The 21,894-nt window shown below is 37.9% G+C and overlaps 1 protein-coding gene across 4 annotated transcripts in view; it reads left to right on the top strand.

The window, feature by feature from the left end:
• The first annotated feature begins 765 nt into the window (after positions 1–765).
• LOC136770258 (ATP-dependent 6-phosphofructokinase, platelet type) overlaps positions 766–21,894 on the top strand; it is a 42,502-nt gene continuing 21,373 nt past the window's right edge. For 2 of the 4 annotated variants that reach the window (XM_066723383.1, XM_066723382.1), the window contains exons 1-7: positions 766–1,021; positions 13,324–13,397; positions 14,267–14,344; positions 17,021–17,210; positions 17,340–17,505; positions 21,143–21,187; positions 21,333–21,441. In XM_066723383.1, the coding sequence (XP_066579480.1) occupies positions 928–1,021; positions 13,324–13,397; positions 14,267–14,344; positions 17,021–17,210; positions 17,340–17,505; positions 21,143–21,187; positions 21,333–21,441 (756 nt within the window). In that variant the 5' untranslated portion in view covers positions 766–927. The remainder of the gene's footprint in view (positions 1,022–13,323; positions 13,398–14,266; positions 14,345–17,020; positions 17,211–17,339; positions 17,506–21,142; positions 21,188–21,332; positions 21,442–21,894) is intronic. The other 2 variants (XM_066723381.1, XM_066723380.1) reach the window with 1 other exon arrangement.

The following is a 21,894-nucleotide window of genomic DNA, read 5'->3' on the forward strand; positions in this document are numbered from 1 at the left end:
TGCAAAGTAGGGTGGCATATAGTTTAATAAAATAATTTAAAAGAGGCTGTCAAATATATTGCAAATACAGACAAAAAAATAAATCTTTCACTGAATGTATCTGTTTGTATGTGTATATATGAAAAGATATACATATATATATATATATATATATATATATATAGACACATACACTGCTATTCAATCCTGCATTTACTAGCATAAGTAAAACTACATTTTTAATGCAGAATGACAGAGACATTTGTTGCATTTTAGGAGGAAAAGACATCTTGGTGCTGGAGCCCAATGGTGGGAAAAAGACTTCCTATATAGTATGGTGACAGGTGTTTTTGCGTATGTAGGATTACTATGAAGCAACAAGTCCAAGAAAATATATTATTCTCTAATCATGCGATCTGCAAACAAAGGGACACATTTTGCTCGATGCAGTTTTATAATCATCTTCCCTTGAACGCTTCTGCATGAACTGATAAACAAGGTTCTATTAAGTTCACCCGACTAGCGGGGAATATGTATCCTAAAGTAAAAGCTGCTAAAGGAGGTATAATTTGGTAAAAACGTCTACGTTTCTGTACGCCCTCAAATGCTCTGTAACGCACTGTGGCGTTTTCCGTCTCCTCTCCTCTACCTCACCTTACCCCGAAACCCCTCCCTCGTCTCGTCTGATTGGCTACAACGCCCCAATGGAATCGCGTCCCTTGCCGCTATTGGTCTGTAGGCCTGTCAGTACCCGGTGGGGAACTTGACGCTTATAACCAGTAGTAGATGACTGAGGTGCAGACCTATGCGGGAGTGAGAGGCACAGGGGCGGATTCTGCAGCAAGAAAAACCGGGACCGATCTTAAATGCGACCTACACTTTCTATATAATACTCTATTTTATTGTACTTATTTATTTTCTTTTTTTGCACAGAGAATATAGAGCGAAATGGCGCAGCAGCCGGATCACAAGAAATTTTTCGAGAACCTCTCCGGTGCCGAGAAAGCCATCGGCGTCCTGACGAGCGGCGGGGATGCGCAAGGTACTGTGAGCCTTTACTGTACGGGTCCGAGCGCAACGAGAGAGCGAAAAGGCCTGCGAGCAAGAGCAAACGCACACAGAAGCAGATCGCATAATGCTTGTTTTAATTTTGAAAGCCATAATAGGCTACAAGGTCTATGCTTAAGTAGTTCACCCCCCCCCCCCCCCCAAAAAAAAAAAGATGCATCTGACAGATTGCTGTGGTCCTATAATTAGTTAGTATTTATAAATCCGGTTTTGACACTGGTTTACGCGAATCAGTGGAATGCGTCCAGTGTTCGATCGAATTCGAATTTCGACTCATGCTTTCCAGAGGCGACAGTGACATCTTTTCTCGGGCATCATGTTCAGTATTGGGTTTTGCACACTTGGGCAGCATTGTAACTACTTCTCCGTTACTAAGGGCTTGCATGGGGTTGTAGCACTGCATTGCGGAGTTGTGCCCTGACCCGGTCTGCACGTAGCTGCCACAGCCAGCTTTCCGCCGCAAGCCATGTCATAAGCTGTGGGTTAGGATTTGTCTGCTGCCATTAAAAGCTGGATTGTATTCAGAATACACTAAAAGGATTTAAATAAAATAATGCATGCAAAAGAGTTGGAAGAATATAGTTAATTGGCGACACATCCCAATTCCTCACTATTCATGTATTTGAGTCGAATTAGACCATGCCAACATTAAAATACAACTTGTTTCAAACAGGAAGTAATGCAAGTAGTTTCGGATATATGCAGCAATAGAGCTCCACTCTTGTGCATGGCTCTTCAGTGATAACATAAGTGTATAAGACATTAAAGATACACAGTGAATATGCACCAGCAGCGGTATAATTACAATGACCTTCACAACACAAGGCTATTTGGACCGTTACCGAATTACACGGAAACCCGAAAGCGCGACGGTTGAAAACGCATTACCGTAATGTCTATAAAACCTCGGTGTAAAAGGATGTGCGTACGTGAGGAGATGCAAGTCATTGCAGTTTCCAGCACTATGCGTCAGTGACGCGGAAAGCCACCATCACTCAGTCTGGGAGAGCAGTATGACTGGATCTGAAACATTAATATCTAGCATTGAGGATTCCCCCGCACACACACTGCAGCCTATTAATGAATAAAGCAGAAACATGTGCCGACAATGTGTTGCAATCATGTTGAATGACTGGATGTATGAATGGACCAATGTCAGGCATTACAAAAGATCCATTTATGTGTGTGTGTGTGTGTAGTTAATAAATAATACTTGCTGCATTCACCATGCTTCCTGTTGGGAGGGGAACATATTGGTATACTTTTAATTCAGTAGCACCTATATTTTAAGGTTCCTGCTTTATTGTTTGTGGCTACCTGTGTCTTTATGATGTCATCCTCATTGTTGCTGTTTAAATTATGGAACGGAGTTTTATGATGTTGACGTGTTATGCAAGTTATTTGAGATGGATTCTAGGTTTCACATCAAACCCTACTAAGAAGTATAAAAGTGTGGAGTAGTGGTTAGGGTTCGGGACTCATAACTGGAAGGTCTGGGAGGACTGGAAGGACTCATAACTGTGGGTTCAAATCCTGGGTGGGGCAGTGCTGTTGTACCCTTGAGCAAGGTACTTCACTTAGATTGCTCCAGTAAAATGCCCAGCTGTATAAATGGGTACAAATGTAAGTCGCCCTGGATAAGAGCGTCTGCTAAATGACGGATAATGTAATGTTAGAATGGGAAGATTACGTAACCTCCTGAAAATCCATGGCTGCACAATCCCTAACCCTCTTTGTATCGAATCTTAGTAGCCTGCAGTCCCAGGAGATCTGAAAATCTATGGGTGTATTGACAAATATCTTTTTCCTTCCTCCCTGTGCCCATTAGAGCAATCATTATTTCAAGGATATTTCTGCAGGGCATTTCTTATTACAAAATCATTATTGTTTTTAAATTCATTTTTATATTTAGAATACAAAAAGCACTGTTTTAAGAAATATTAAGATATTAAGAAGGCTGCCAGCACAGTCACTTGGGGCTTCAGTGTTTCCTTCTCAGATTCACACACCGACAGGGAAACTTTCATAATCCCTTTAAATTCGGCATGCACATTTGGAGCAGTGACTCTGAAAACAATTGATATCAAAACGTAAAATTTAACTAATTGTAGAGTGAATAATGGTCCTTGTAACATAGCACTTACAGCAACACATAAGCTATGCCTGGGCAGTACTTAATGGAGCACAGGACAATAGATTTTTTTTGTGTGTGCACATATACACAGAGTGTACAAAACATTATAAACACCTGCACTTTGAATAAAATAGACTGACGAGGTGAATCCAGGTAAGAGTTATGATGTAACCTGTTAAATCCACTTCAATCAGTGTAGATGACGGGGAGGAGACAGGTTAAATTAATGCTTAACACAACTGAGACAAGGATTGTGTTTGTGTGCCATTCAGAGGGTAAAAAGGCGAAATTACAGATTTAAGTACCTTTTGAATGGCGTATGGTAATGCCAGGCGCGCAGGTTTTGACTGTCAAGAATTGCAATGCTGCATATTTTTTTTTTGCTCAACACTTTCCCCTGTATATCTAGAATGGTTCACCACCTTAAGGTCAGTGGTCCAAAATGGCCCATTGATGAAACAAGCCAAAGGAGGCTGATGCGCATTGTGCAGAGCAACAGATGGGCTACAGTTAGTCAACTGACAGTACAGTACAACATTGGTGTGGAAAGACCCCTTAAAAAATGCACAACCCGTTGTACCTTGACACAAATGCGATATAGTTGCCAACAACCTAACAGAGTCACCACTGGAGGCTTGGAAAAACATTGCCTGGTCTGATGAATCCTGGTTTCTGATATCCATCTGCTAATGGATGTTTTCAGCAGGATAATGCCCCATGCCACAAGGCTAGGATTGTCCAGGAATGGTTCCATGAACATGACAGTGAATTCAGGTTACTGCTGTTCATTTGAGCAGCTGTGGGATGAGACTGGAAGAGCTATTCAGAGTAGACATCCACTACTAGCCAACTTCACACAACTGTGGGAAGATATGGAGTCAACATGGGCCAGCATCCCTTGATGCCTTGTAGAAACCGTGCCCTGACAAATTGAGGCTGTCCTGAGGGCAAGAAGGGGGTGAAACTCAATGTTAGGAAGGTGTTTTTATAGTGTGTGTGAATTGAAGGCTGAAATTGCTAGAGTCACATAAACTCATTGATTTCCTTTGAAATATGTGTGGTACAAGATTGTTTCAGCTAATTTAAGCTGCCATCAGGCAATGACATTTTCTTCACTGAAAGCCTTTTGTCACACTAGGTGGCTGGCACAGCTACCGATTTCATTGGCTAGAAGCCTTAGCTTGGGAGTTGTGAATGGTGTGTATAATGGAGCGACAGTCACAGAATTGACTTACAGCATCATTCTCTATCAGTTTATTGCAATTACATGAGTAATAGCTTTCCAAAGACACTACCTAAACTGCTAAAAAAGTGCTAAATAAAAAGCATTTGATGGCAAAAGCATAAAAGCATAAAAACATGAAGACATAAAATAATACAGTACATCATCAACCTGCGCTTCTAATGCATTGCAACATATCAATTGGTTGTGCCGTCCCAGATCAGTGTGCTGATGTCATCACCAGCTCAAGTATTTTCAGAAAGCACTAATAATCCTCACAGTGACATTGACTTTCTCCTTCAGATCGGCAGTAGGCAAATTATAAATGTTTTGCAGATTTATATATTTAATTTGATTAAATTAAAGAAGCCAGGAGCTCAGCCAAGTTCTACAGAACAGCCTAATAGATTTACAGAATGTGAAGGGGTGGTTTAAGAGACATTTAGACATAACATTTTTACAGAATACATACATTTTAAAAATATCTCTTTTAAAGAAAACAAGCATTTCAAGAGGTTAAATATAGTCTGTGTGGCCATAACCAGAAAGTATATTAGAAAGATAAAATTAACCATTAACAGTATTACTGAGAGAGAACCTTTATTTTTTATTTATTTGTTACATGGCACCAATACAAAACCATAAACTGGTGTTCTGATGGGAAAGTTATGTTTCTCACAACACTTTGGGGACAGTTTCAGCTATTTGCACAGCTGATATCAGTTGTGTCAAGCAGTCGTGACATAATATTTTTTGTGTTGAAGTGCGTAGGTAGTTTAAGTAAAATGTGTTCGATCTAATTACATACTTGATCAGAAATGCTGTCCCTCTCTCTCTCGCACATAACCATTGATTATTTTTTTTTTAATTTGACTTATTAACTGGAACAACTGATGACATGATTATACAGTTCATCACAGCACAGTTATGTACAGTTCATCACAGCTTATGTTAATTAAATATTCTTCTTCTCTTTTGAAACACTTGCAAATTCCCTGATTACAGTAGTGCCAACTTAGGGTTCGTGTTTCTCCTTTCTGCAGCATATTTTATTTTTTATTTTGGAGTACTCGAGTGTCTCAGCATCTGTGCGAATTCAATAAAGGCCATGGTCAGTCTGTGTTTCTTAAATCATCCTGAAATATACTGTATTTTTCTCTACCCCAAAAGCCATATATCAGCCTCTCTGAGGGGGAGGGCAGTTGAGTCCTGAATGTTTAGCTATGCAATGAGCGCTTCTACCTGACAAGCCGGGGCTTATCCTCTGTCACTAAAAAAGTTAAATTAATTTGTAAGAAATATATCTATTTAAAATAATACCAGCCTGGACTTGAATCCAGTACAACAAATACACAAATATTTAAAGGAGCTTACTGCCAGTGGGGACTTGATTAACTTGCAGACAGAGAAGAGTAAAGACAATGGCTTTTCCATGTTAGAATATTGTAGTTGGTTCCCAAACTGATGCTTCACAGACTTTAATCAGATATACTTTACTACAGTATGCCACGTAGTCATGTTTTCACTTTTAAACGTGGTGTTGTGATTTGGGCATAGTATTTATAGATCAGTTTAAATCACAAATGCAGTTCTGAATGAAAATGTTACTTTAGCGTCAATTGTACACATTTGCATCAGTTATCTGTCTTATTCTTCCTTGCCTGCCGGTGTGACCTTTAAAGTATCTTCAAAGCTTCAAACTGATCAACACGTCAAATGTTGTGAGGGAATGGCAATTCTGTAAATATATGATTGTTTATGAGTCTGTTGAAAAATAGAGTAAATGTCTTCGCACTTACGAATGAAATGAGGTCCAGTAATTCATACAGGCATTGTAAGCAGGCATTTGAAGGGGTGATAGGTATTTTATTGTGTATCCTGCAGCTTTATAAAGAAGGTGTTTCATGAATTTGTGATGCTTCCAGGGAAGATAATAATACTAATGTGCTAGATGTCATTATACAGAAGAGAATGCAGACTTTGAAAGAGTAATTAAAGTTTAAAACTGATGTGAGTCACATTTGTAATCTGTACGTAATCTGTACATTTTTATTTTTGTCTGAATTCTACAAAGAGGATTTATGAATAAAAAAAACAAACGAAGAAGAGTATTGGGCAGTAGATGCTGACAAGTGTTAAAGGAAAGCGGTTAATGGCCGATTGAGCTGATAATTGGTGTGTCAGCAGCAGGGACTGTAGAAGGAGTCCAGATATTGCAACCATTCCTTTCATCTCAGTGATTTAATTTCCATGTCCCTGCTTTTACTGGTTGAAAATTGGGTTATGACAAAACAATCCCGTTGTTCCTCACAGTAGTTGGGACGTTGCACACACAATTTCTTGCGAATGGTGTCTCTTTGTGATGTCAAATGTGCTACAATAACATCAGTTAAATAATTGAGTATTTGAAAATCCAGTTTCCATTTTAATAAACAATTCAGGTCAGTCAGTTGATTAATGTAGCAGAAATGTAGAATATGAATGGCTTTTTAATCACATATTCAAAATGTATCAGAAGTTTGAATAATTGGTATAGTTGAGTAATACTCCAGCACAGCCAGAGGCTTTGGTTGTATCTTTCCATTGTGACTGCTTATGGGTTATGTCATGCAACTAGAACAACTGTTTGAACTGAGGGCTGCGCTGGGCTCACGTTGTCTTTCTAACATTGTTGTGCAACTGATTGCTTTACTCACTACTACATCTTTCGTGAATGTAACAAATTCATAGCCATGTGTCAATAAATCGAAAGGGTCTGCCCAAACACAGCTTCAATACTGCTTGCAAAAAAACAAACAAAAAACAAACAAACAAAACCCGCACATAGTCGCTCACTTGGAATGCCAAACTATACGGCTCTGCGTGCCACAGGTTTGCCATCCCTGATCTAGTCCAACAGCTGTATAGGGGATATGATTTTCTATGGCAAAAATGCAGTATAGCAAGCAATTCTGTCTGTAGCTGATCTTAGAATTACTATAAAACATAACTACTGTAAACACGTAAAGTGACCTTATACAGAGGTTGACTGTAGTGTTTTTAAAATTGCAGCTACAGCTGACACTGTTTATGTAGGTTAATACTTATATCCACTGTTTATTTTGAAGAGGATACTTAACTAGTGCAAAATGCCAAAGTTCTCTTCAGCTTGTGCTCATGACCAAGTTCCTACTAGATTGTTTGTGATAATGCATCTCTGATAGCTTACACACAACCAATATGTTTTTTGCTTATCCTCTCATATGTATCACTCTAGTCCACTATAATCTTTCACACAAATTGTGACATGTTTTCGGAGCATTTCATAGTATGGAACCGTCCCTGATAAATATTATACTACCTACTATACTATTACCTTATGTTACGTACCCTGACTCAAAAACTAATTTTTGTCTGGTTTAATTAACTGAAGTGCTGCGTTATGTTTGATAATGGAACATTATTAGATCATTTGCAAAATATGACCTTTCTTGTTCTTTATATCTCAATTCCGTGCATCAGTTGTCACAGTCTTTGTGCAATGTGACAACACAGATCTATTTATTAATTGACACAAACATAAAAAGTGAGGCTTCTGTGATGCTTTTGAAGCCTGTCTAATTCATGTCAATGCATGTCAATTGTCTTAATCTAAAAGCTGCTTTGAGAAGAGGAAAAAAAAAAAAAAAATCGGTTGTCTCCCAAAGCTGGTCTCCAGTATCCGCAATCTGAAATTCAAGCTTGATGATCTAGGCCTATGAGAGAAAAACAAAATATAAAGATGTTGTGTGTGGTGCAACCCATGTAAGGTGTGATATGATATTGCTGAATCATCGTGTATTATCAATGCAAGGATCTATAGTTTGTCAGCATGTTTACTCTCACAGAGAACAACAACAACAAAAAGAAACTCTTGCATATTCTGTGTAAGCCCTCAATGTTTTAGCTATAGTGTACTTTCACATTCCTCAGCTGATTTACAAGTCCTGGCATGTTTTGGCCCCAACATATTGTCAAGTAATGTTTTTTCTTCATATCCTTTTCACATTCTCCCAAGAGCTTTGAAATGCAGAGAATAAGGAACTCATATTTAGAACATTATACTATATTTAATATATTCTTGGTTAGGCATCTGCCGAAATAATAGTTCAATAACCATATTATTAGCATTATATTATGCATTTTTTTATTGATCTTCATTTTTCTGTATTGTAGTTGATATGGGTTTAATCATTATAACTGTAGAATGTATGTATTGTTTGCTTGTATTCTAGAACATATTTTGTTCTGTGGAGTATGTGCTTGCTTGTACATGCTGTGAAATGAATGCTCTTGTGTAAATGGTGCAATAAGAAAAGCCTTATTTTGTTTAAGAAATAGCTTAAAGTCATAGAATTAAATATTTAAGCTTTATATGCTCACAAACATTGCATGTATGTTAGAGTCGCTAGTGGATAAAGCTGCTGACATACTGTCCCATGTGTTACTAATTTTAGCTACCCACTGGGTTATTTCACCCACACTTTTAGAAGAAATTGTCTGTGTTTAGTTAAGACTTTGTTTATTTAGAGAGGACCAGCAGTATCGGACAGTAATACACGATGGACTATAGAAATGGTTCTCATTCATCCAAGCTTTAGGCTCTGTTATATTTCACCTTAATGATTGTGTGTCTTAGGTCTAAAGCATTGATGGCCTTGGTCCTTTACTGTAATCTTTCTAATGGTCTCTATCTCACTCCTACATTATGAAATAATCAGTTTATAACTGCAGAACTGAACTCAGAGGCCAAGTAGTGCTTTTTATTGTTAATTTTATCAGGTAAAACGCAACAAAAACTTAAAACAAAAGCTAATGTATTAAAGCTAGAAATCCATTTGTGTCACAGACTTATTTTGGGATTTCAATTTCAATATTTCACCAAAGACTAATTTAATCAATTTCTTCAATTCCCTCAGATTACCTAAAGTATTTATCACTAATTAGATTGTCCATCCTGTTTCTTAGGTATCATGTCAGTGCAGGTTGGTTGTGAAAAGTAAAGTTTAATTCTAAAACTCTTCAAGATATTTAAGTTCAAAAATGAAAGTCAACATTGCTGATCCTAAACAACTATAAATTCAGTCCAGTAAATCCACAGAGGTGACCCATGCCTGTAAATGATAGTGTAGGTGATTGAATGTGCTGTTTGTGGTGCTCCCTCTTATCTAAGTGCTGTTTGAAAAGCATTTAATCGATTGGTGTCTTTAGACACACAGTGCAGACAATATTAAATTCAAAAGCCCTTTGACTGAAATCTTCTGGACTGAAATCTCATGATGTCTTTCGTAGTGCAGGCATTTTATTGATTTGATATCATTTTGATTTCTACCTATTTCCTGAGACCTTGCTGTACATTTAAAGTATGTGCATTGTATTTTATAGTACATTCACACTTTTTGAAACCTTTTTAACTTGTTTCCCAAGAAGGGTATTGTAGCAAGATGCCAGGTTACTTTTCACAGATTGAAATTTTCCACTTCAACTGAAGCGTTACTCAGCATTCCTCACACAAGCGGAAATTAATGCTTTTCATGTTTCATCATATTTATAAGACAATTCATACAATTAGCCGCATAACACTGAACAAGCCCACAGCCTAGTGCAAAACACTAAAACAATGTTCTTATTGTTGTAAAATGTCACTACCGGGATTTGTGCATTGCTTCTTTGACTCGTCTCAGCTCTTTTGCAATATTGGTTTCCCTGCAGCTAGAATTCTATTGATTATTCTTGCTGCTTTGTATTTTTAGCAAATTCATGTGTCTGGTTTCCATGGTAGTTCATAATGGTTGATTAAACTGGGGCTACCTCAGAAATGCAGCAACATGCCATGGGGGAAAGTAGTACCAAAGGACATAGGGATGCTTTTTTCAGTGGATGTTCAGGCCTATCATTTCAAGGATTAGTTTCCCACACATTCTTACTGCAGGGGCTTACAAATTGTTCGTCTGCTGCCCTGGCTGGAGAGGAGAGGAAATAAAGCTCCCCCTGGACTCATTGCTCTTACAGGGTGTGACTATGTGCCTCCACAACAGTAAACTGATTCCTTTGTACGCATGTCTCGTTGGTAACTGTATAACTGAAGCCCCGTCTCCTATATGCTTATATATCTATAGGACCCACCTAGATTGTATGAGCTGTGAAAATACATTCTGTGAGAAGAATGGGGGATGCCCGTCTCAAACCAGGAAGCCATATGAAAATGAGTTAGTTAGCATGTATGACTAAAAGGGAATCATTGTGTACAAGATCCTCTTATGTGTCATCACTGCCCAAGACTTGGCAGAACATGAATGCCTTTTAGGTTATCGGGTGGCCAGTTTTACAGTAAATCCCCTGCTATCCATTACAGTTTATATATTCAGCTCTGTTCTCTGAATGTGTAAACCTGGTGACCCAGTAAGGACAGTACATCAGCTGGCTTTTCAGTGTATGGAAAACAGACCAGAAGTTGAGAAATCCCTCCCTGCTCTAGAATATATATTTTTTTTCCTATGCCGTTACTACAGGAAGTGCTTGTCATTTGTATGTTGTGCCATACAGACTTTTCAAAACATACATACCAGATATATTCTCTTCTATCCCCAGCCATCCCTCTCTCTCCAGCAAAACACGTGTTAAGATTACTCTCTTGGGCTGTGTGGGAGGTGCTAGTGAACATTTTACCATACTTGGCGTTGTGTGGTGGAGACTACAGCATGCTTGGTTAGCTGTACACACGGAAGTCTTGGCAAGAAAAAAGGTTGTTTCTTGTTTGGTGCAGGAACAAAAACATTTTTATATGAAGTGACCGAACAGTTTAACATCAAACACCAGAGTTGGAGAATTTGCTGTAGCCCACTCCTCACAAAGTATTATGTTAGGAATCTTGTAGTTTCAACCACCGCACTGGTATCTAATTATTTTGATCATTTATGACTTCCTGTAAGTACAGTAACAACAGAAATAGCTCTGCTTGTCGATGTATTGTAAAAAATAAAAAGTAAATGCCAAAGCTCTCCCTGAGACAATGCTTTTGTTCATTCGCAGTACTTCAAAAGATATATCCTACCTTTTTATTTGCATTGCTTAATGAATGTGATTTTTTTAAGAAAGCTGACTTCTTAGCACAGGACTCAAGGCTCCACTGTTTGTTTCTGCCATGTATTTACAGAAAGTGATTGATTTTGGGTGTCTGCCATAGACAAAGTGCAGCATGACCTTGCACAGAGATATAAAAAAAGATATGTGGTATTCCTATAAGCTGTGTTACACTGAAAATGAAATCACACATTTAAAGAGAAATGTGTGTATTGGTAATCAAGGCACAAAGCAACAACAGGCATTTGCAAGCATTATACAGTCACAATAAAATAAAAATGATTTCACTCTTTCTAAAATATATTATTGAAACTTTAATCGTGGTCAGCTTGTTAGTTTCCTATTTAATTAAAGTCAGATAAGTTACCTTTGGTGTGAATCAGAATGTATTGTTTGCTAGAATTATTACATTTTCTAATTATTTGCAAAGGGTGTTGGATCTTTTTGCCACAACTGTAAAAAACTCAACAATAGAGGACATTGTATCTTAGATTGTCCCTTCCTGGTGCATACAATACACCAAATTGGCACTGTAGATAAAAAAAACTCAGAACATTGAGTCTGCCAGCCTAGATGCCACTAAGTTTCTAATTAGTTCAAATTCGAATTGCTTTCTCTTTCTAAAATTGTAAGTGCTTTTTACTGTTATGTTTGAACTTTTGCGTCCACTTCTGGTGCTTAACGGTTTATGTCAAATCCTTGATAAAACCAGAAATATTCATATTACTAAGTTCAAGGAACACTCTCTGTACTAATGTGCCATGTATCATAACCAGTTCCCAATGGTTTCATCGCTGTTGGCAGTACTAGACTACCAGAGTAAGATAAACAAAACTGGTTACATTTGAAAAAATATGTGCAAATGACAGATCCACATTTTGAGATTAAATAGTTTAGTCATCTGTAGTGACCACTTTTAAAGCAACACATAAATACTGTGCTGTTGCCGAGGTCTGTAAAATTACCATTTACTATCTGTTAATATCGGCCTTTTTTTTGGTCTGTCTTTCCTCTTATGAAAATGACATACAGGATTCAATAGAATTTAATGTATTTAGCTATCTATTTCTACTGTATTTATTCCATACACTCGTTGCATAATTATATACCTAGTAGGCCTACATGTTGTCTGTGCATGAGCAGGATAACAGTGCCAGCTGGCGTGCAAACAAAGCGAAGTCTGACTGCTCTTGGATTACATCAGGGGTAGCCATGGCAATGTAGACACCATGTTGGGATAGCAAATGTGATGCTCAGACCCAAACACATGTATTAAATACGGCACCAAAAACTGGGTAAACTGAATTGAAATCTTACACTACAACAGTAACTAATTCAACATCATAATTGCAGAGGAATCTGAATCAAATGGTGCTACATGTAGGCTATACAGGATGTACGGTGGCTCAAATAATTCAGATATTGTATGTGTATCCTAAAACAACCCCAACAGATAATACATATACATTTCCTTTTGGAAAGGGGCCTCTGAGGGTGATCACACCCGATGATTATATAGCCTAACATTTAATGTTCTGTTTATGGTTGATTCTTCTTGGACATAGATTTTACAGAGACTAGAACTAACCTTTTTGTTGGGTTGTCAAATTTAGGCACATATTCAGTCGCTATCGTTTCAAAGGCAGAAGCAGCAAAGAAGATTAAAATGGCATATATTTTACTTTTTTTTTTTTTTAAGTTGCAATAATATTATAGAAGATATTTTTTGTTCAAATCTGATAGTTTTTACATAATGTTTGAATCAGTTTTAAGAGAAATGAGACATTCAATGTTTTTTGTTTTGTCTTGTTTTTTGCAGGTATGAATGCAGCAGTTCGTGCTGTTGTACGAATGGGGATTTATGTGGGAGCCAAAGTGTATTTTGTTCATGAGGTAAGTTCATAACAGATATGAATACCACACACTGAGTTTTTGTATGAAATATTATGGTCTGGGGAGCAATACATTTCAGATCTTGAGAAAACTACCTCTTATTAATTTACTGTCTTTTTAACCCTGCTGTGGTACCATGGGGTCTCTGTGGTACTGTCAATGTAACTTTTGTCATGGTACCAGGGCAGGGTTAAAGTAAGCTTATATAATTATATGCCATTGTAAGGAAGGGCAGCGTTACTTACTTTTCTTGCCTTCAATTTAAACAAAAATAACTGGTAGGAGAGTTAGACATGCTATATAGTATATAAAAGCACTTGAAAATGTAAGCAATACTTTGGTTACAGTCTAAGCTAAAACCAGTTTTTCTGAACTCCAGTAATACTCTAGGATTCATGTACATTTACCACTTTCTTGAATATGAATTTTATCCTGGTGAGTGTTCCTGTGCATGCTCTCATTTGTTTGGGAAGGATATGCTGTAGGCTAACCACAAGGCAAATGGTTTCCTTAGCAATGTAACAGGCCATTCTATGAATAAATCAAGGATGGTGTTGCTTGCTTTCTGCAGAAGCTTTTACATGTATATTGCTGGCAACTTTGCGGTGTTTAATTGTGAGAAAATCAAGAAATAAAGGGTAAAATGTGTTTTTTGTGGTTGTGGAGCCATGTGGTTACTCAGTTTGGTGTGAGAAGTTTCCTGTTTCTTTTAAATGAAGAACAATATTCTGCCACACGTGTTTCATTAAATGGCACGATTTTGCTTCAAAGCAGTCTGTTAAAGCTTTAGAGAAATGAATGGAAAACCATAAAATCTAAATTTCTGAAGTGCATGGTTTATGAGTATATGTATGTGTTTTGTCCTTCAGGGTTACCAGGGAATGGTAGATGGAGGAGATAACATAGAGGAGGCCACATGGGAAGGTGTCTCAAGCATGTTACAAGTGGTAAGTGGCGAGGGAAGGAAATCAGCATATATTTGCTCTCTAACCATGCTGCATATCATCATAGAGATTAGTACGCCGCTCTGATTAAAGAAATGGGTCCTTTTATTTGAAGAACCAAAAAAAACAACCATTCACAACACTGTGTGGAAATCCATTCACATGTTTACAGATAACAGTAGCATGTGGAGCAGAAGCTTCTCTCAGACACATGTTCATGTAATTGAACAAAAACAGTGAATGAAGCAGCATAGTTTTTCATATACTTTGAATGAAATACAATGTCACTTGTTTAAACTGCTTCTAAAGTAAACTTCTCTAATGTAATGCAAACCTACCTGGGTACGAGGCAGCCAAACCAGAAATGTTGGAGGAAATACTGACATGAACCTATAGATTATATTATGGGCCCACTGTAACTAATGGCTTATATTATTCTTTACAATCAAATTAATTCATTAATTCACATATGAGATTTAGTAACACACAAAAGCCAGCACCGAAGAACAAAGGGAGAGGGGGCTCCTGCAGGGGTTTGTTTCCTGTCGTCATTGAGGAATATTGCAGGGTTAAGTGCTGTCAAGGTAAAAATACAATTTTATCTGACTACAGCAGACTTGTTTGCTTGTTTTTTGTTTTTTGATTGGTGCAGAGTCTCTGAATCAGCTTTAGAACTTCCTTTACTAAAACACTTTCACTTTTAATTCCTACTTTTAATTGGGCCTAGTGTCCATGTTCAACTTGTGGCAAACTTTGTAATGTTATTCAGTTTGGAGAAATTAATATGTACATACATTAATTTGATAAAAAAAATATATGTTGGTGTATTTAATATATACATGCAGAAGTTTCCTAATCCTAGTCCCCAGATCCTGTTGTCTCTTCTGGTTTCTGATCACTAATCAAGACTCTTAACTTGCTTGAAAATAGTTTTTTAAAAAGTTATTCCAACTCTTAATTGCACAATTCAGCATCGCACAACAGCATTAACTCTGTAATGGAAATTTTACAGTTTATGTAGTCCATGTATGCTGGCTGTTTCAAAGACCAGTTGTTCGTAATTTAACAAGCTGAGATCATTATAGAATTCACAATGCTTGCTATTGGAGTGGGTGATGCAATATAACTACCTCCTATGTCTGTGCATGATTAATTAATTAGGTAATTAAGTAATCATTGTTAATTTTTCAGACAGGTGTCAGAGAACAGTAATTTATTAAACAAGTGGAGGACAGGCTGAACAGAATTATATTTGCTCAATGCCTTCGCAACATTGCATGCTAAAATGGGATATTTTAAATCCATTGCCTGAGGCCAAAAAGCAGCTATGTTTCATAAAGGGCTCAACAAGTCTAAGTAATTAAGAGTTTGTTAGAATAAAAACCTTTTTTAAATATTATTACAAAACTGCCCAAACTAATCTGCTTTTTATTAATGCCACATATTTCCATGTATTGTAATGGTATGTGTAGTGCAGGCAACAGAAACAACATCCTCTTTTTTGGCCACCAGGGTTGAGAGTCTTGGTCTTGAGCAGGTCCTAAAGCTCAGGTGAGATATTGCCACTGTGGTGATTGTGGGAAACTGGCTGTATCTTTCAGGGCTCTGGGCAATGCTGTCCCTGCACATTTCTCTTTAAAGATGTAGCGTAGATCAAGCATATCAAATGTTTTGTTGTCGCACCATAATACCAACTGCTGTTGCAATGTTTGCTACGATTTACATATAGAGCTGTGATCATGTATTTTATTTTTGATAAGTTGCCTTTTTTCCTGATCCCTTTGAAAATTAAGATCTGGTAACCCTTTTTTTCCCCTTCACTTTCTTGATAATAATGAGCTGAACAGTGATTCTGTGCATATGACATTGGTGAAAAGGAATCCAAACTATATTGATAGTCCAAACAACGAAAATAATTAAGTGATTTAATCAAAGGATGCATGTGCCAAGCAGGATGTTTACATGCTCTGGGTGGGAAGCTTGTGGCTGAAGCATGGAGTTTATTTAGCAAGTGTTCTTATGCAAACAAGACCAGGAACGTGAATCACTCTTAACTAATCCACTTCTGTCCTCTATTAGTGTCTAAGGTTTATTCTCATAAGTAATTCTGCTCTTGAAAGACTTTGGTGTTAGGTTACAGTTAAGAGGAGATCATTCCTGCACATTGTATTTTCTAACCTTACTTGAATTTGGAATTGTTGATAAAGGAGATTTTGGATTTAATATTCTTATCATGATAAGGTGGAATTTGATGTTTCCACTGGAGATACAATGAGAACTATGAATAAAAACTGGGTTTTAAAAAAAAAAGGTTAAAGTGGAAGTTGAAGGAAGTATATTCCAGCTATGTAGTATGGCAGAGTCACCAAACCCTGGTCCTGGAAACCCCCCCCATCTAGCAGGTTTTATAGATCACCCACAAATCATCACTTATATATTTCTCATTCTGATCGATTGAGCAGGTGTTTTGGTGAATTAATTTAGTTAATTTCAATCACAAGAAAAGCATTCAAAGTCTAGATTTCCATCAATAGGTCCTCCAAGGCCTTAAAGACTAACTGGATTGGGGTTCTCCAGGGATAGGGTTGGGCAGCACTCTAGTGTAGCTAACTAAGAAAAACAAGAAACAGACTTTTCAAGCATTTTCAATGATGTGCGTCCGGTCCGGTCTCTCCTCAGGGCGGCACCGTCATCGGAAGCGCCCGCTGCAAGGAGTTCCGCACCCACGAGGGCCGCCTGAAGGCCGCCCACAACCTGGTGCAGCGCGGGATTACCAACCTGTGTGTGATCGGAGGGGACGGCAGCTTGACTGGAGCCAACCTGTTCAGAGAGGAGTGGAGCGGCCTGCTGGAGGAGCTCGTGCAGAAGGGTGCTGATGGGTTTCCTTTACTGTGCATTCACGTCATTGCAGCATCAGTGTCTTGTTTAAGCCACTGGTTCTTGGTCTGTGAACCTGAGAGTATTCTGACATAATATTCTCTGTTTCAAATTAAAAAAGGACTAATTGATGAGGAGGCAGCCCAGAAATACTCTTGTCTTCACATCGTGGGGATGGTTGGGTCCATCGACAATGACTTCTGTGGCACCGACATGACCATTGGCACGGACTCTGCCCTGCACAGGATCATTGAAGTTGTGGATGCCATCATGACCACGGCACAAAGGTATGGATTTGTAGCTTTGTTTTGCTATGAACACTGGACACTGACTTGGAATTGAGCATGCTGATTTTGGTTAAATATGTCTAGAATGTAATTTATCTGTTTTGTTGGGTTTTATTTTGTGCTCCTTAAAAAGCAGATCTGAATTTTTACCTCAAACACTAGGAATGAAGCAATTTGTGAGTTCTGGAACTTGGCTGCCAACTTGCTTATGGGCCAAGGGAGTCTGTCTTTAGATATACTGCATATTTTAATAGCTACACAACAGGAGGGCCTGTGGTTAATTGTATTTAACCCCAAGCTTATCTTCTCTTCACTACCTATTGTTTGACCTCTCCCCCATTGTTCCAAGTAATCTATCCATAACTTGCCCTGGCTGACACTTGAACTTATGCCTTCCTGATATATGATACAGTTTGACAGTGTAGTGTTGTGCAATTCACCTGACTCTTTTGTCACTTGTGGTTAAGGTCGATTTTTGTAATCCCTTTGTTCCTTTCTTTTCTTTCCTGACATTGCAAAACAAAGGTTGTTGTGTGTGTTCTTAAATTAGGATAATGTAGCATCAAAACCAAAATATTCAGTTTTGATAAATTTCCATGATTCCACACTTTTTATCAAAAAGGCTCACGCAATTCAGGGAATGCCTGTAATTGGTCACAGAACTTGTAATGTACCTGGGGATTATGTATAACATATTAGGGCTGCCCCCTGAAAGTCGACGAGTCGAATCATCAGTCGGAGACCCCAAAGTCGACTTAGATTCTTCAAGTCGAGCAGCCGTTTTTTTTTTTTTTTTGTGAGTCAAATCAAAAGTTATTGGAGTATTACAATAATTGTCGATGTAGGCCTATATTGGAGTTAGTACGTCTGAGCGTGGAACGTTCTTCCCCAATGGGAGACCAAACACAGTGCAGTGTGTATGAGCTGGCAGCAGCATTTTCTTCCGGCAGGCGGCACCAAAAATTTCGGTCACTCCCCGTCTTTAAGGCCCTGGCCTCCGTGAACCACTGTGATTTGACTGCTAAACTGTCAGTCAATTTAAAGTAGAGGGTTGTACCAAAATGGGAGTAACTGTTTCAAGCAGGGGATGAAATTACCTTTTTGGCCACTAGCCACTGGCTACAGTAACGTCCTTTCCATTGGTCAATATCATGCACGGCAGTAAAGACGCGATGCAAACAAACCACACGCTTCTCTTCAGCAGAATCTCCGCTACGCAGCAAAACATACACATCTCTATTGTTTCCCCATCAATTAATACGTCGTAATTGATTAATACTTATCTAACACAACAACTTTGTTAAATAAATATCTATGTAAAAATGCATTATTAGAAGACATATGGAAATGGTATAATAACAGCAGACCTGTAAACTCTCATATTATTATTGTTGCCTGACATTATCACAACTTTTTATTGTCACAATTTCAAATTAACCATAAAGGTTCTGACTGTTTGTTTATAAAGGAAAATTTTGCCATTACGTCTGTAACTGACCGACCAATATGGTTTTATTTTTCAATTTTTATACATTTTCATTCATTTGCTAGTTTAGCAATGTGAGCTGCAACGACAATGCCTTAACAGTAGCATCCTTGGGGCAATGTTTTCCGGTCACAACAGCGAAATACAAAATGTATAAGACCTATCTATTTAGCTAATTTATACAGTCTACTTGACTAAACGATTGACTTTTCCTGTCCAATTAACCACACTCAGACTGCGGCTCTGTGTTCGGAAGCAGAACTTTGCGTTCGAGTTCCAGCGAATACAGAATAAAGAGCAATAGCCGGCTGTGTGTGTATTCATGCGTTTGTTGCTCCTCATTCCTTTTCTGTCATTGCTAGTTTCGCAGAAGGGTGTTTGGCTTTTAGGTGGGTTAACATCCCAGCTGTAGATTCGTGGTAGTTTAATTGCACTGCACATTATTATACACGTGCTTCATTATTATTCATGTGCTTCTAGGAAGCCATGGGGCATGTTGTAGCACAAATTTCCGCAGATATGCGCAGACCTGTAGAGTTACACCGATTGTGCGAATATGAACTTTGTCAAGGCAACTATTATAATTCGAAAACACTTTTCGAAACATACCGACCAGTGCACTATGAGAAATTAAAACAAGTTGAGTTCCCGTACACTTGTTGGCTACCCGCCAAAGTGGCTGGTATGATTGACAGATTTAGCCGCCACTGGCTAAATTTACTGTTTCGAGAGAAACAGACCAATAGAAATACAAAATCTTCACGTGTTTGCTTTACCTTATTTTCAAAAGGTAAATTAAACGTGATTACACGTTGTTTTTAATGTTTACAATGAAACAAAACATTTTGTCTGCCTGTCACTTTATTCTGACAAATCCATATGGTAGCCCGAAGTTGTCGGCAATTAAAATAGACTGCGATTCAAATCCTGCATCATATGCAGCTGTCTTCTGTTGATTTTTTAAATGCAAAAAATATGTTCCCATGACTCTGTTGCATTTGCTGATGTTAATGTGGTCGAAATCATCACTGAAACTCATGCCAATGGATTTTGTGATTGCCAGATAGTCTATTATGAACAAAAAAGAAAAAAGGAATGAATAGTCGAATCTCTGTATTGAACAGCCAGATCCGATTCGACTGACAACATTATGAGTTGGGTACGGCCCTATAAAATATAATGTTATCTACTGAAGAACATTTAAAATGAATGTAAACACATTGTACTCCCAATGCATTTTGGCAGTAGCCATACCTCAGGGGATGAAAAACGCAAATTAAAGACTTTATTAGTTGCACTCAGATTTATATTTGTACACTGTGTAGTCAATAATAATAATTTAAAACAAACCTTTATTTCTGTTATAGGTAAACATCCTATATTCCCTTCATGTCAAGCATAATTTTGACAATTTAATAACTATAACAGTGCTGCAATATGCAGTGTATCTTTGCATAAAAGGTTGTTGAGTTTATACATATATAATCCAGTATTGATAGTTTGCACAGTGTGAAGCATCGGTAAATTAAGCACTGGTATATTCTACTATTATACAGTAATGTGAAGTAGTTCAGAACTGAATAGACTTCTTGTTTAATCAGTGTTGTATTTAGTTACAGTGCTTTTGCTGTAAGATTATTTTAAGATTGTTCTTGTGTGAGTCAATCCCATCTATGACTCTAACAGAGGCATTAGTTTCTATAAAAGATAGTCTGATCTTTACTGATTAAATATTATGTCACAGTGATCACTTACTGTTTACAATTTGGGCTGTAATTACATTCTGTTCAACACATGCGTTCCAAATATACAAATTGTCCTAGTTTTGTATGATCTATTTTTTACCTTTAAAAACATATGTAATACAGTGGATTATGCACACACACTGTGGCCTACAATTCAATTAATTATATGTACTGATATAATGTCTAATAGGCAACTTACTGAATTGATTTCAGAAACTCTTACTCAGCTAAATGCATTGATTCAAGAGAACATATTTCCCATACTAACCGCCTACAAAAATATGTAACATATGTGTATAGTGTTTTGTTGTTGCTTCCTTTCTGCTATGTTTCCTTTTAAAAGTGTGTTACTTGATTCTGGACTGCCAGCATGTCAACTGATAGGGTTTCTTTTTTTTGCTTTCAGCCACCAGAGAACATTTGTTTTGGAGGTTATGGGAAGACACTGTGGGTAAGGAGAATTGGTTTGAAACCATACATTTCAGACATCTAGACTGCGCGTATCAAACTGGAGCTGTTGGTTTATGATTGGCCTACAAATAAGTGACTTTCAGTGCTTCAGGTCTTGTGATGACATCGTGTTGTTTGCGGTGTAGATACCTGGCTCTAGTGAGTGCCTTAGCCTGCGGAGCCGACTGGGTGCTCATTCCCGAGATGCCCCCCGAGGACGGCTGGGAGGAGCAGATGTGCCAGAAATTGTCAGAGGTAATGAGCTCACGCTGTCCAAAAGGTTTTACATAGCCAGGAGCCTACAGCTAATATATAAATATTTCATCAGGGGATATTCAGTATATGCAGTTACAGTTACTCGCTGAAAGACTTACACTGGCTGCACAAGAAGTAGCAAGATGGATTTGTCGTGCCAAGCCATTCATTTTCCACCCCAATGCTGGTCAGCAGGCCTGGGGATAGACTGGAGAGCTACAAGTAGTGTGCTTCCTGGCTTGTGCTTTTCTTTTGCTGAACCTTTATGAGAGAACTGTGACTCAGCACAGGCAATTACTAGACTAACTGGTGCAAATTCCAGATGTACAGATGTGACCAGTTATTCCTATTTTTACATTAAAAGCTTTTTTTTAAAATCATGAAAAATGTAAAAGGTGTGGAAAAATGTTTAGGTATATTAAGTGGAATGCACTATATTAAAATAGTCCTCTT

This window comes from Amia ocellicauda, chromosome 2 (genome assembly GCF_036373705.1).
Source record: "Amia ocellicauda isolate fAmiCal2 chromosome 2, fAmiCal2.hap1, whole genome shotgun sequence".
Taxonomy (NCBI): Eukaryota; Metazoa; Chordata; class Actinopteri; order Amiiformes; family Amiidae; genus Amia; species Amia ocellicauda.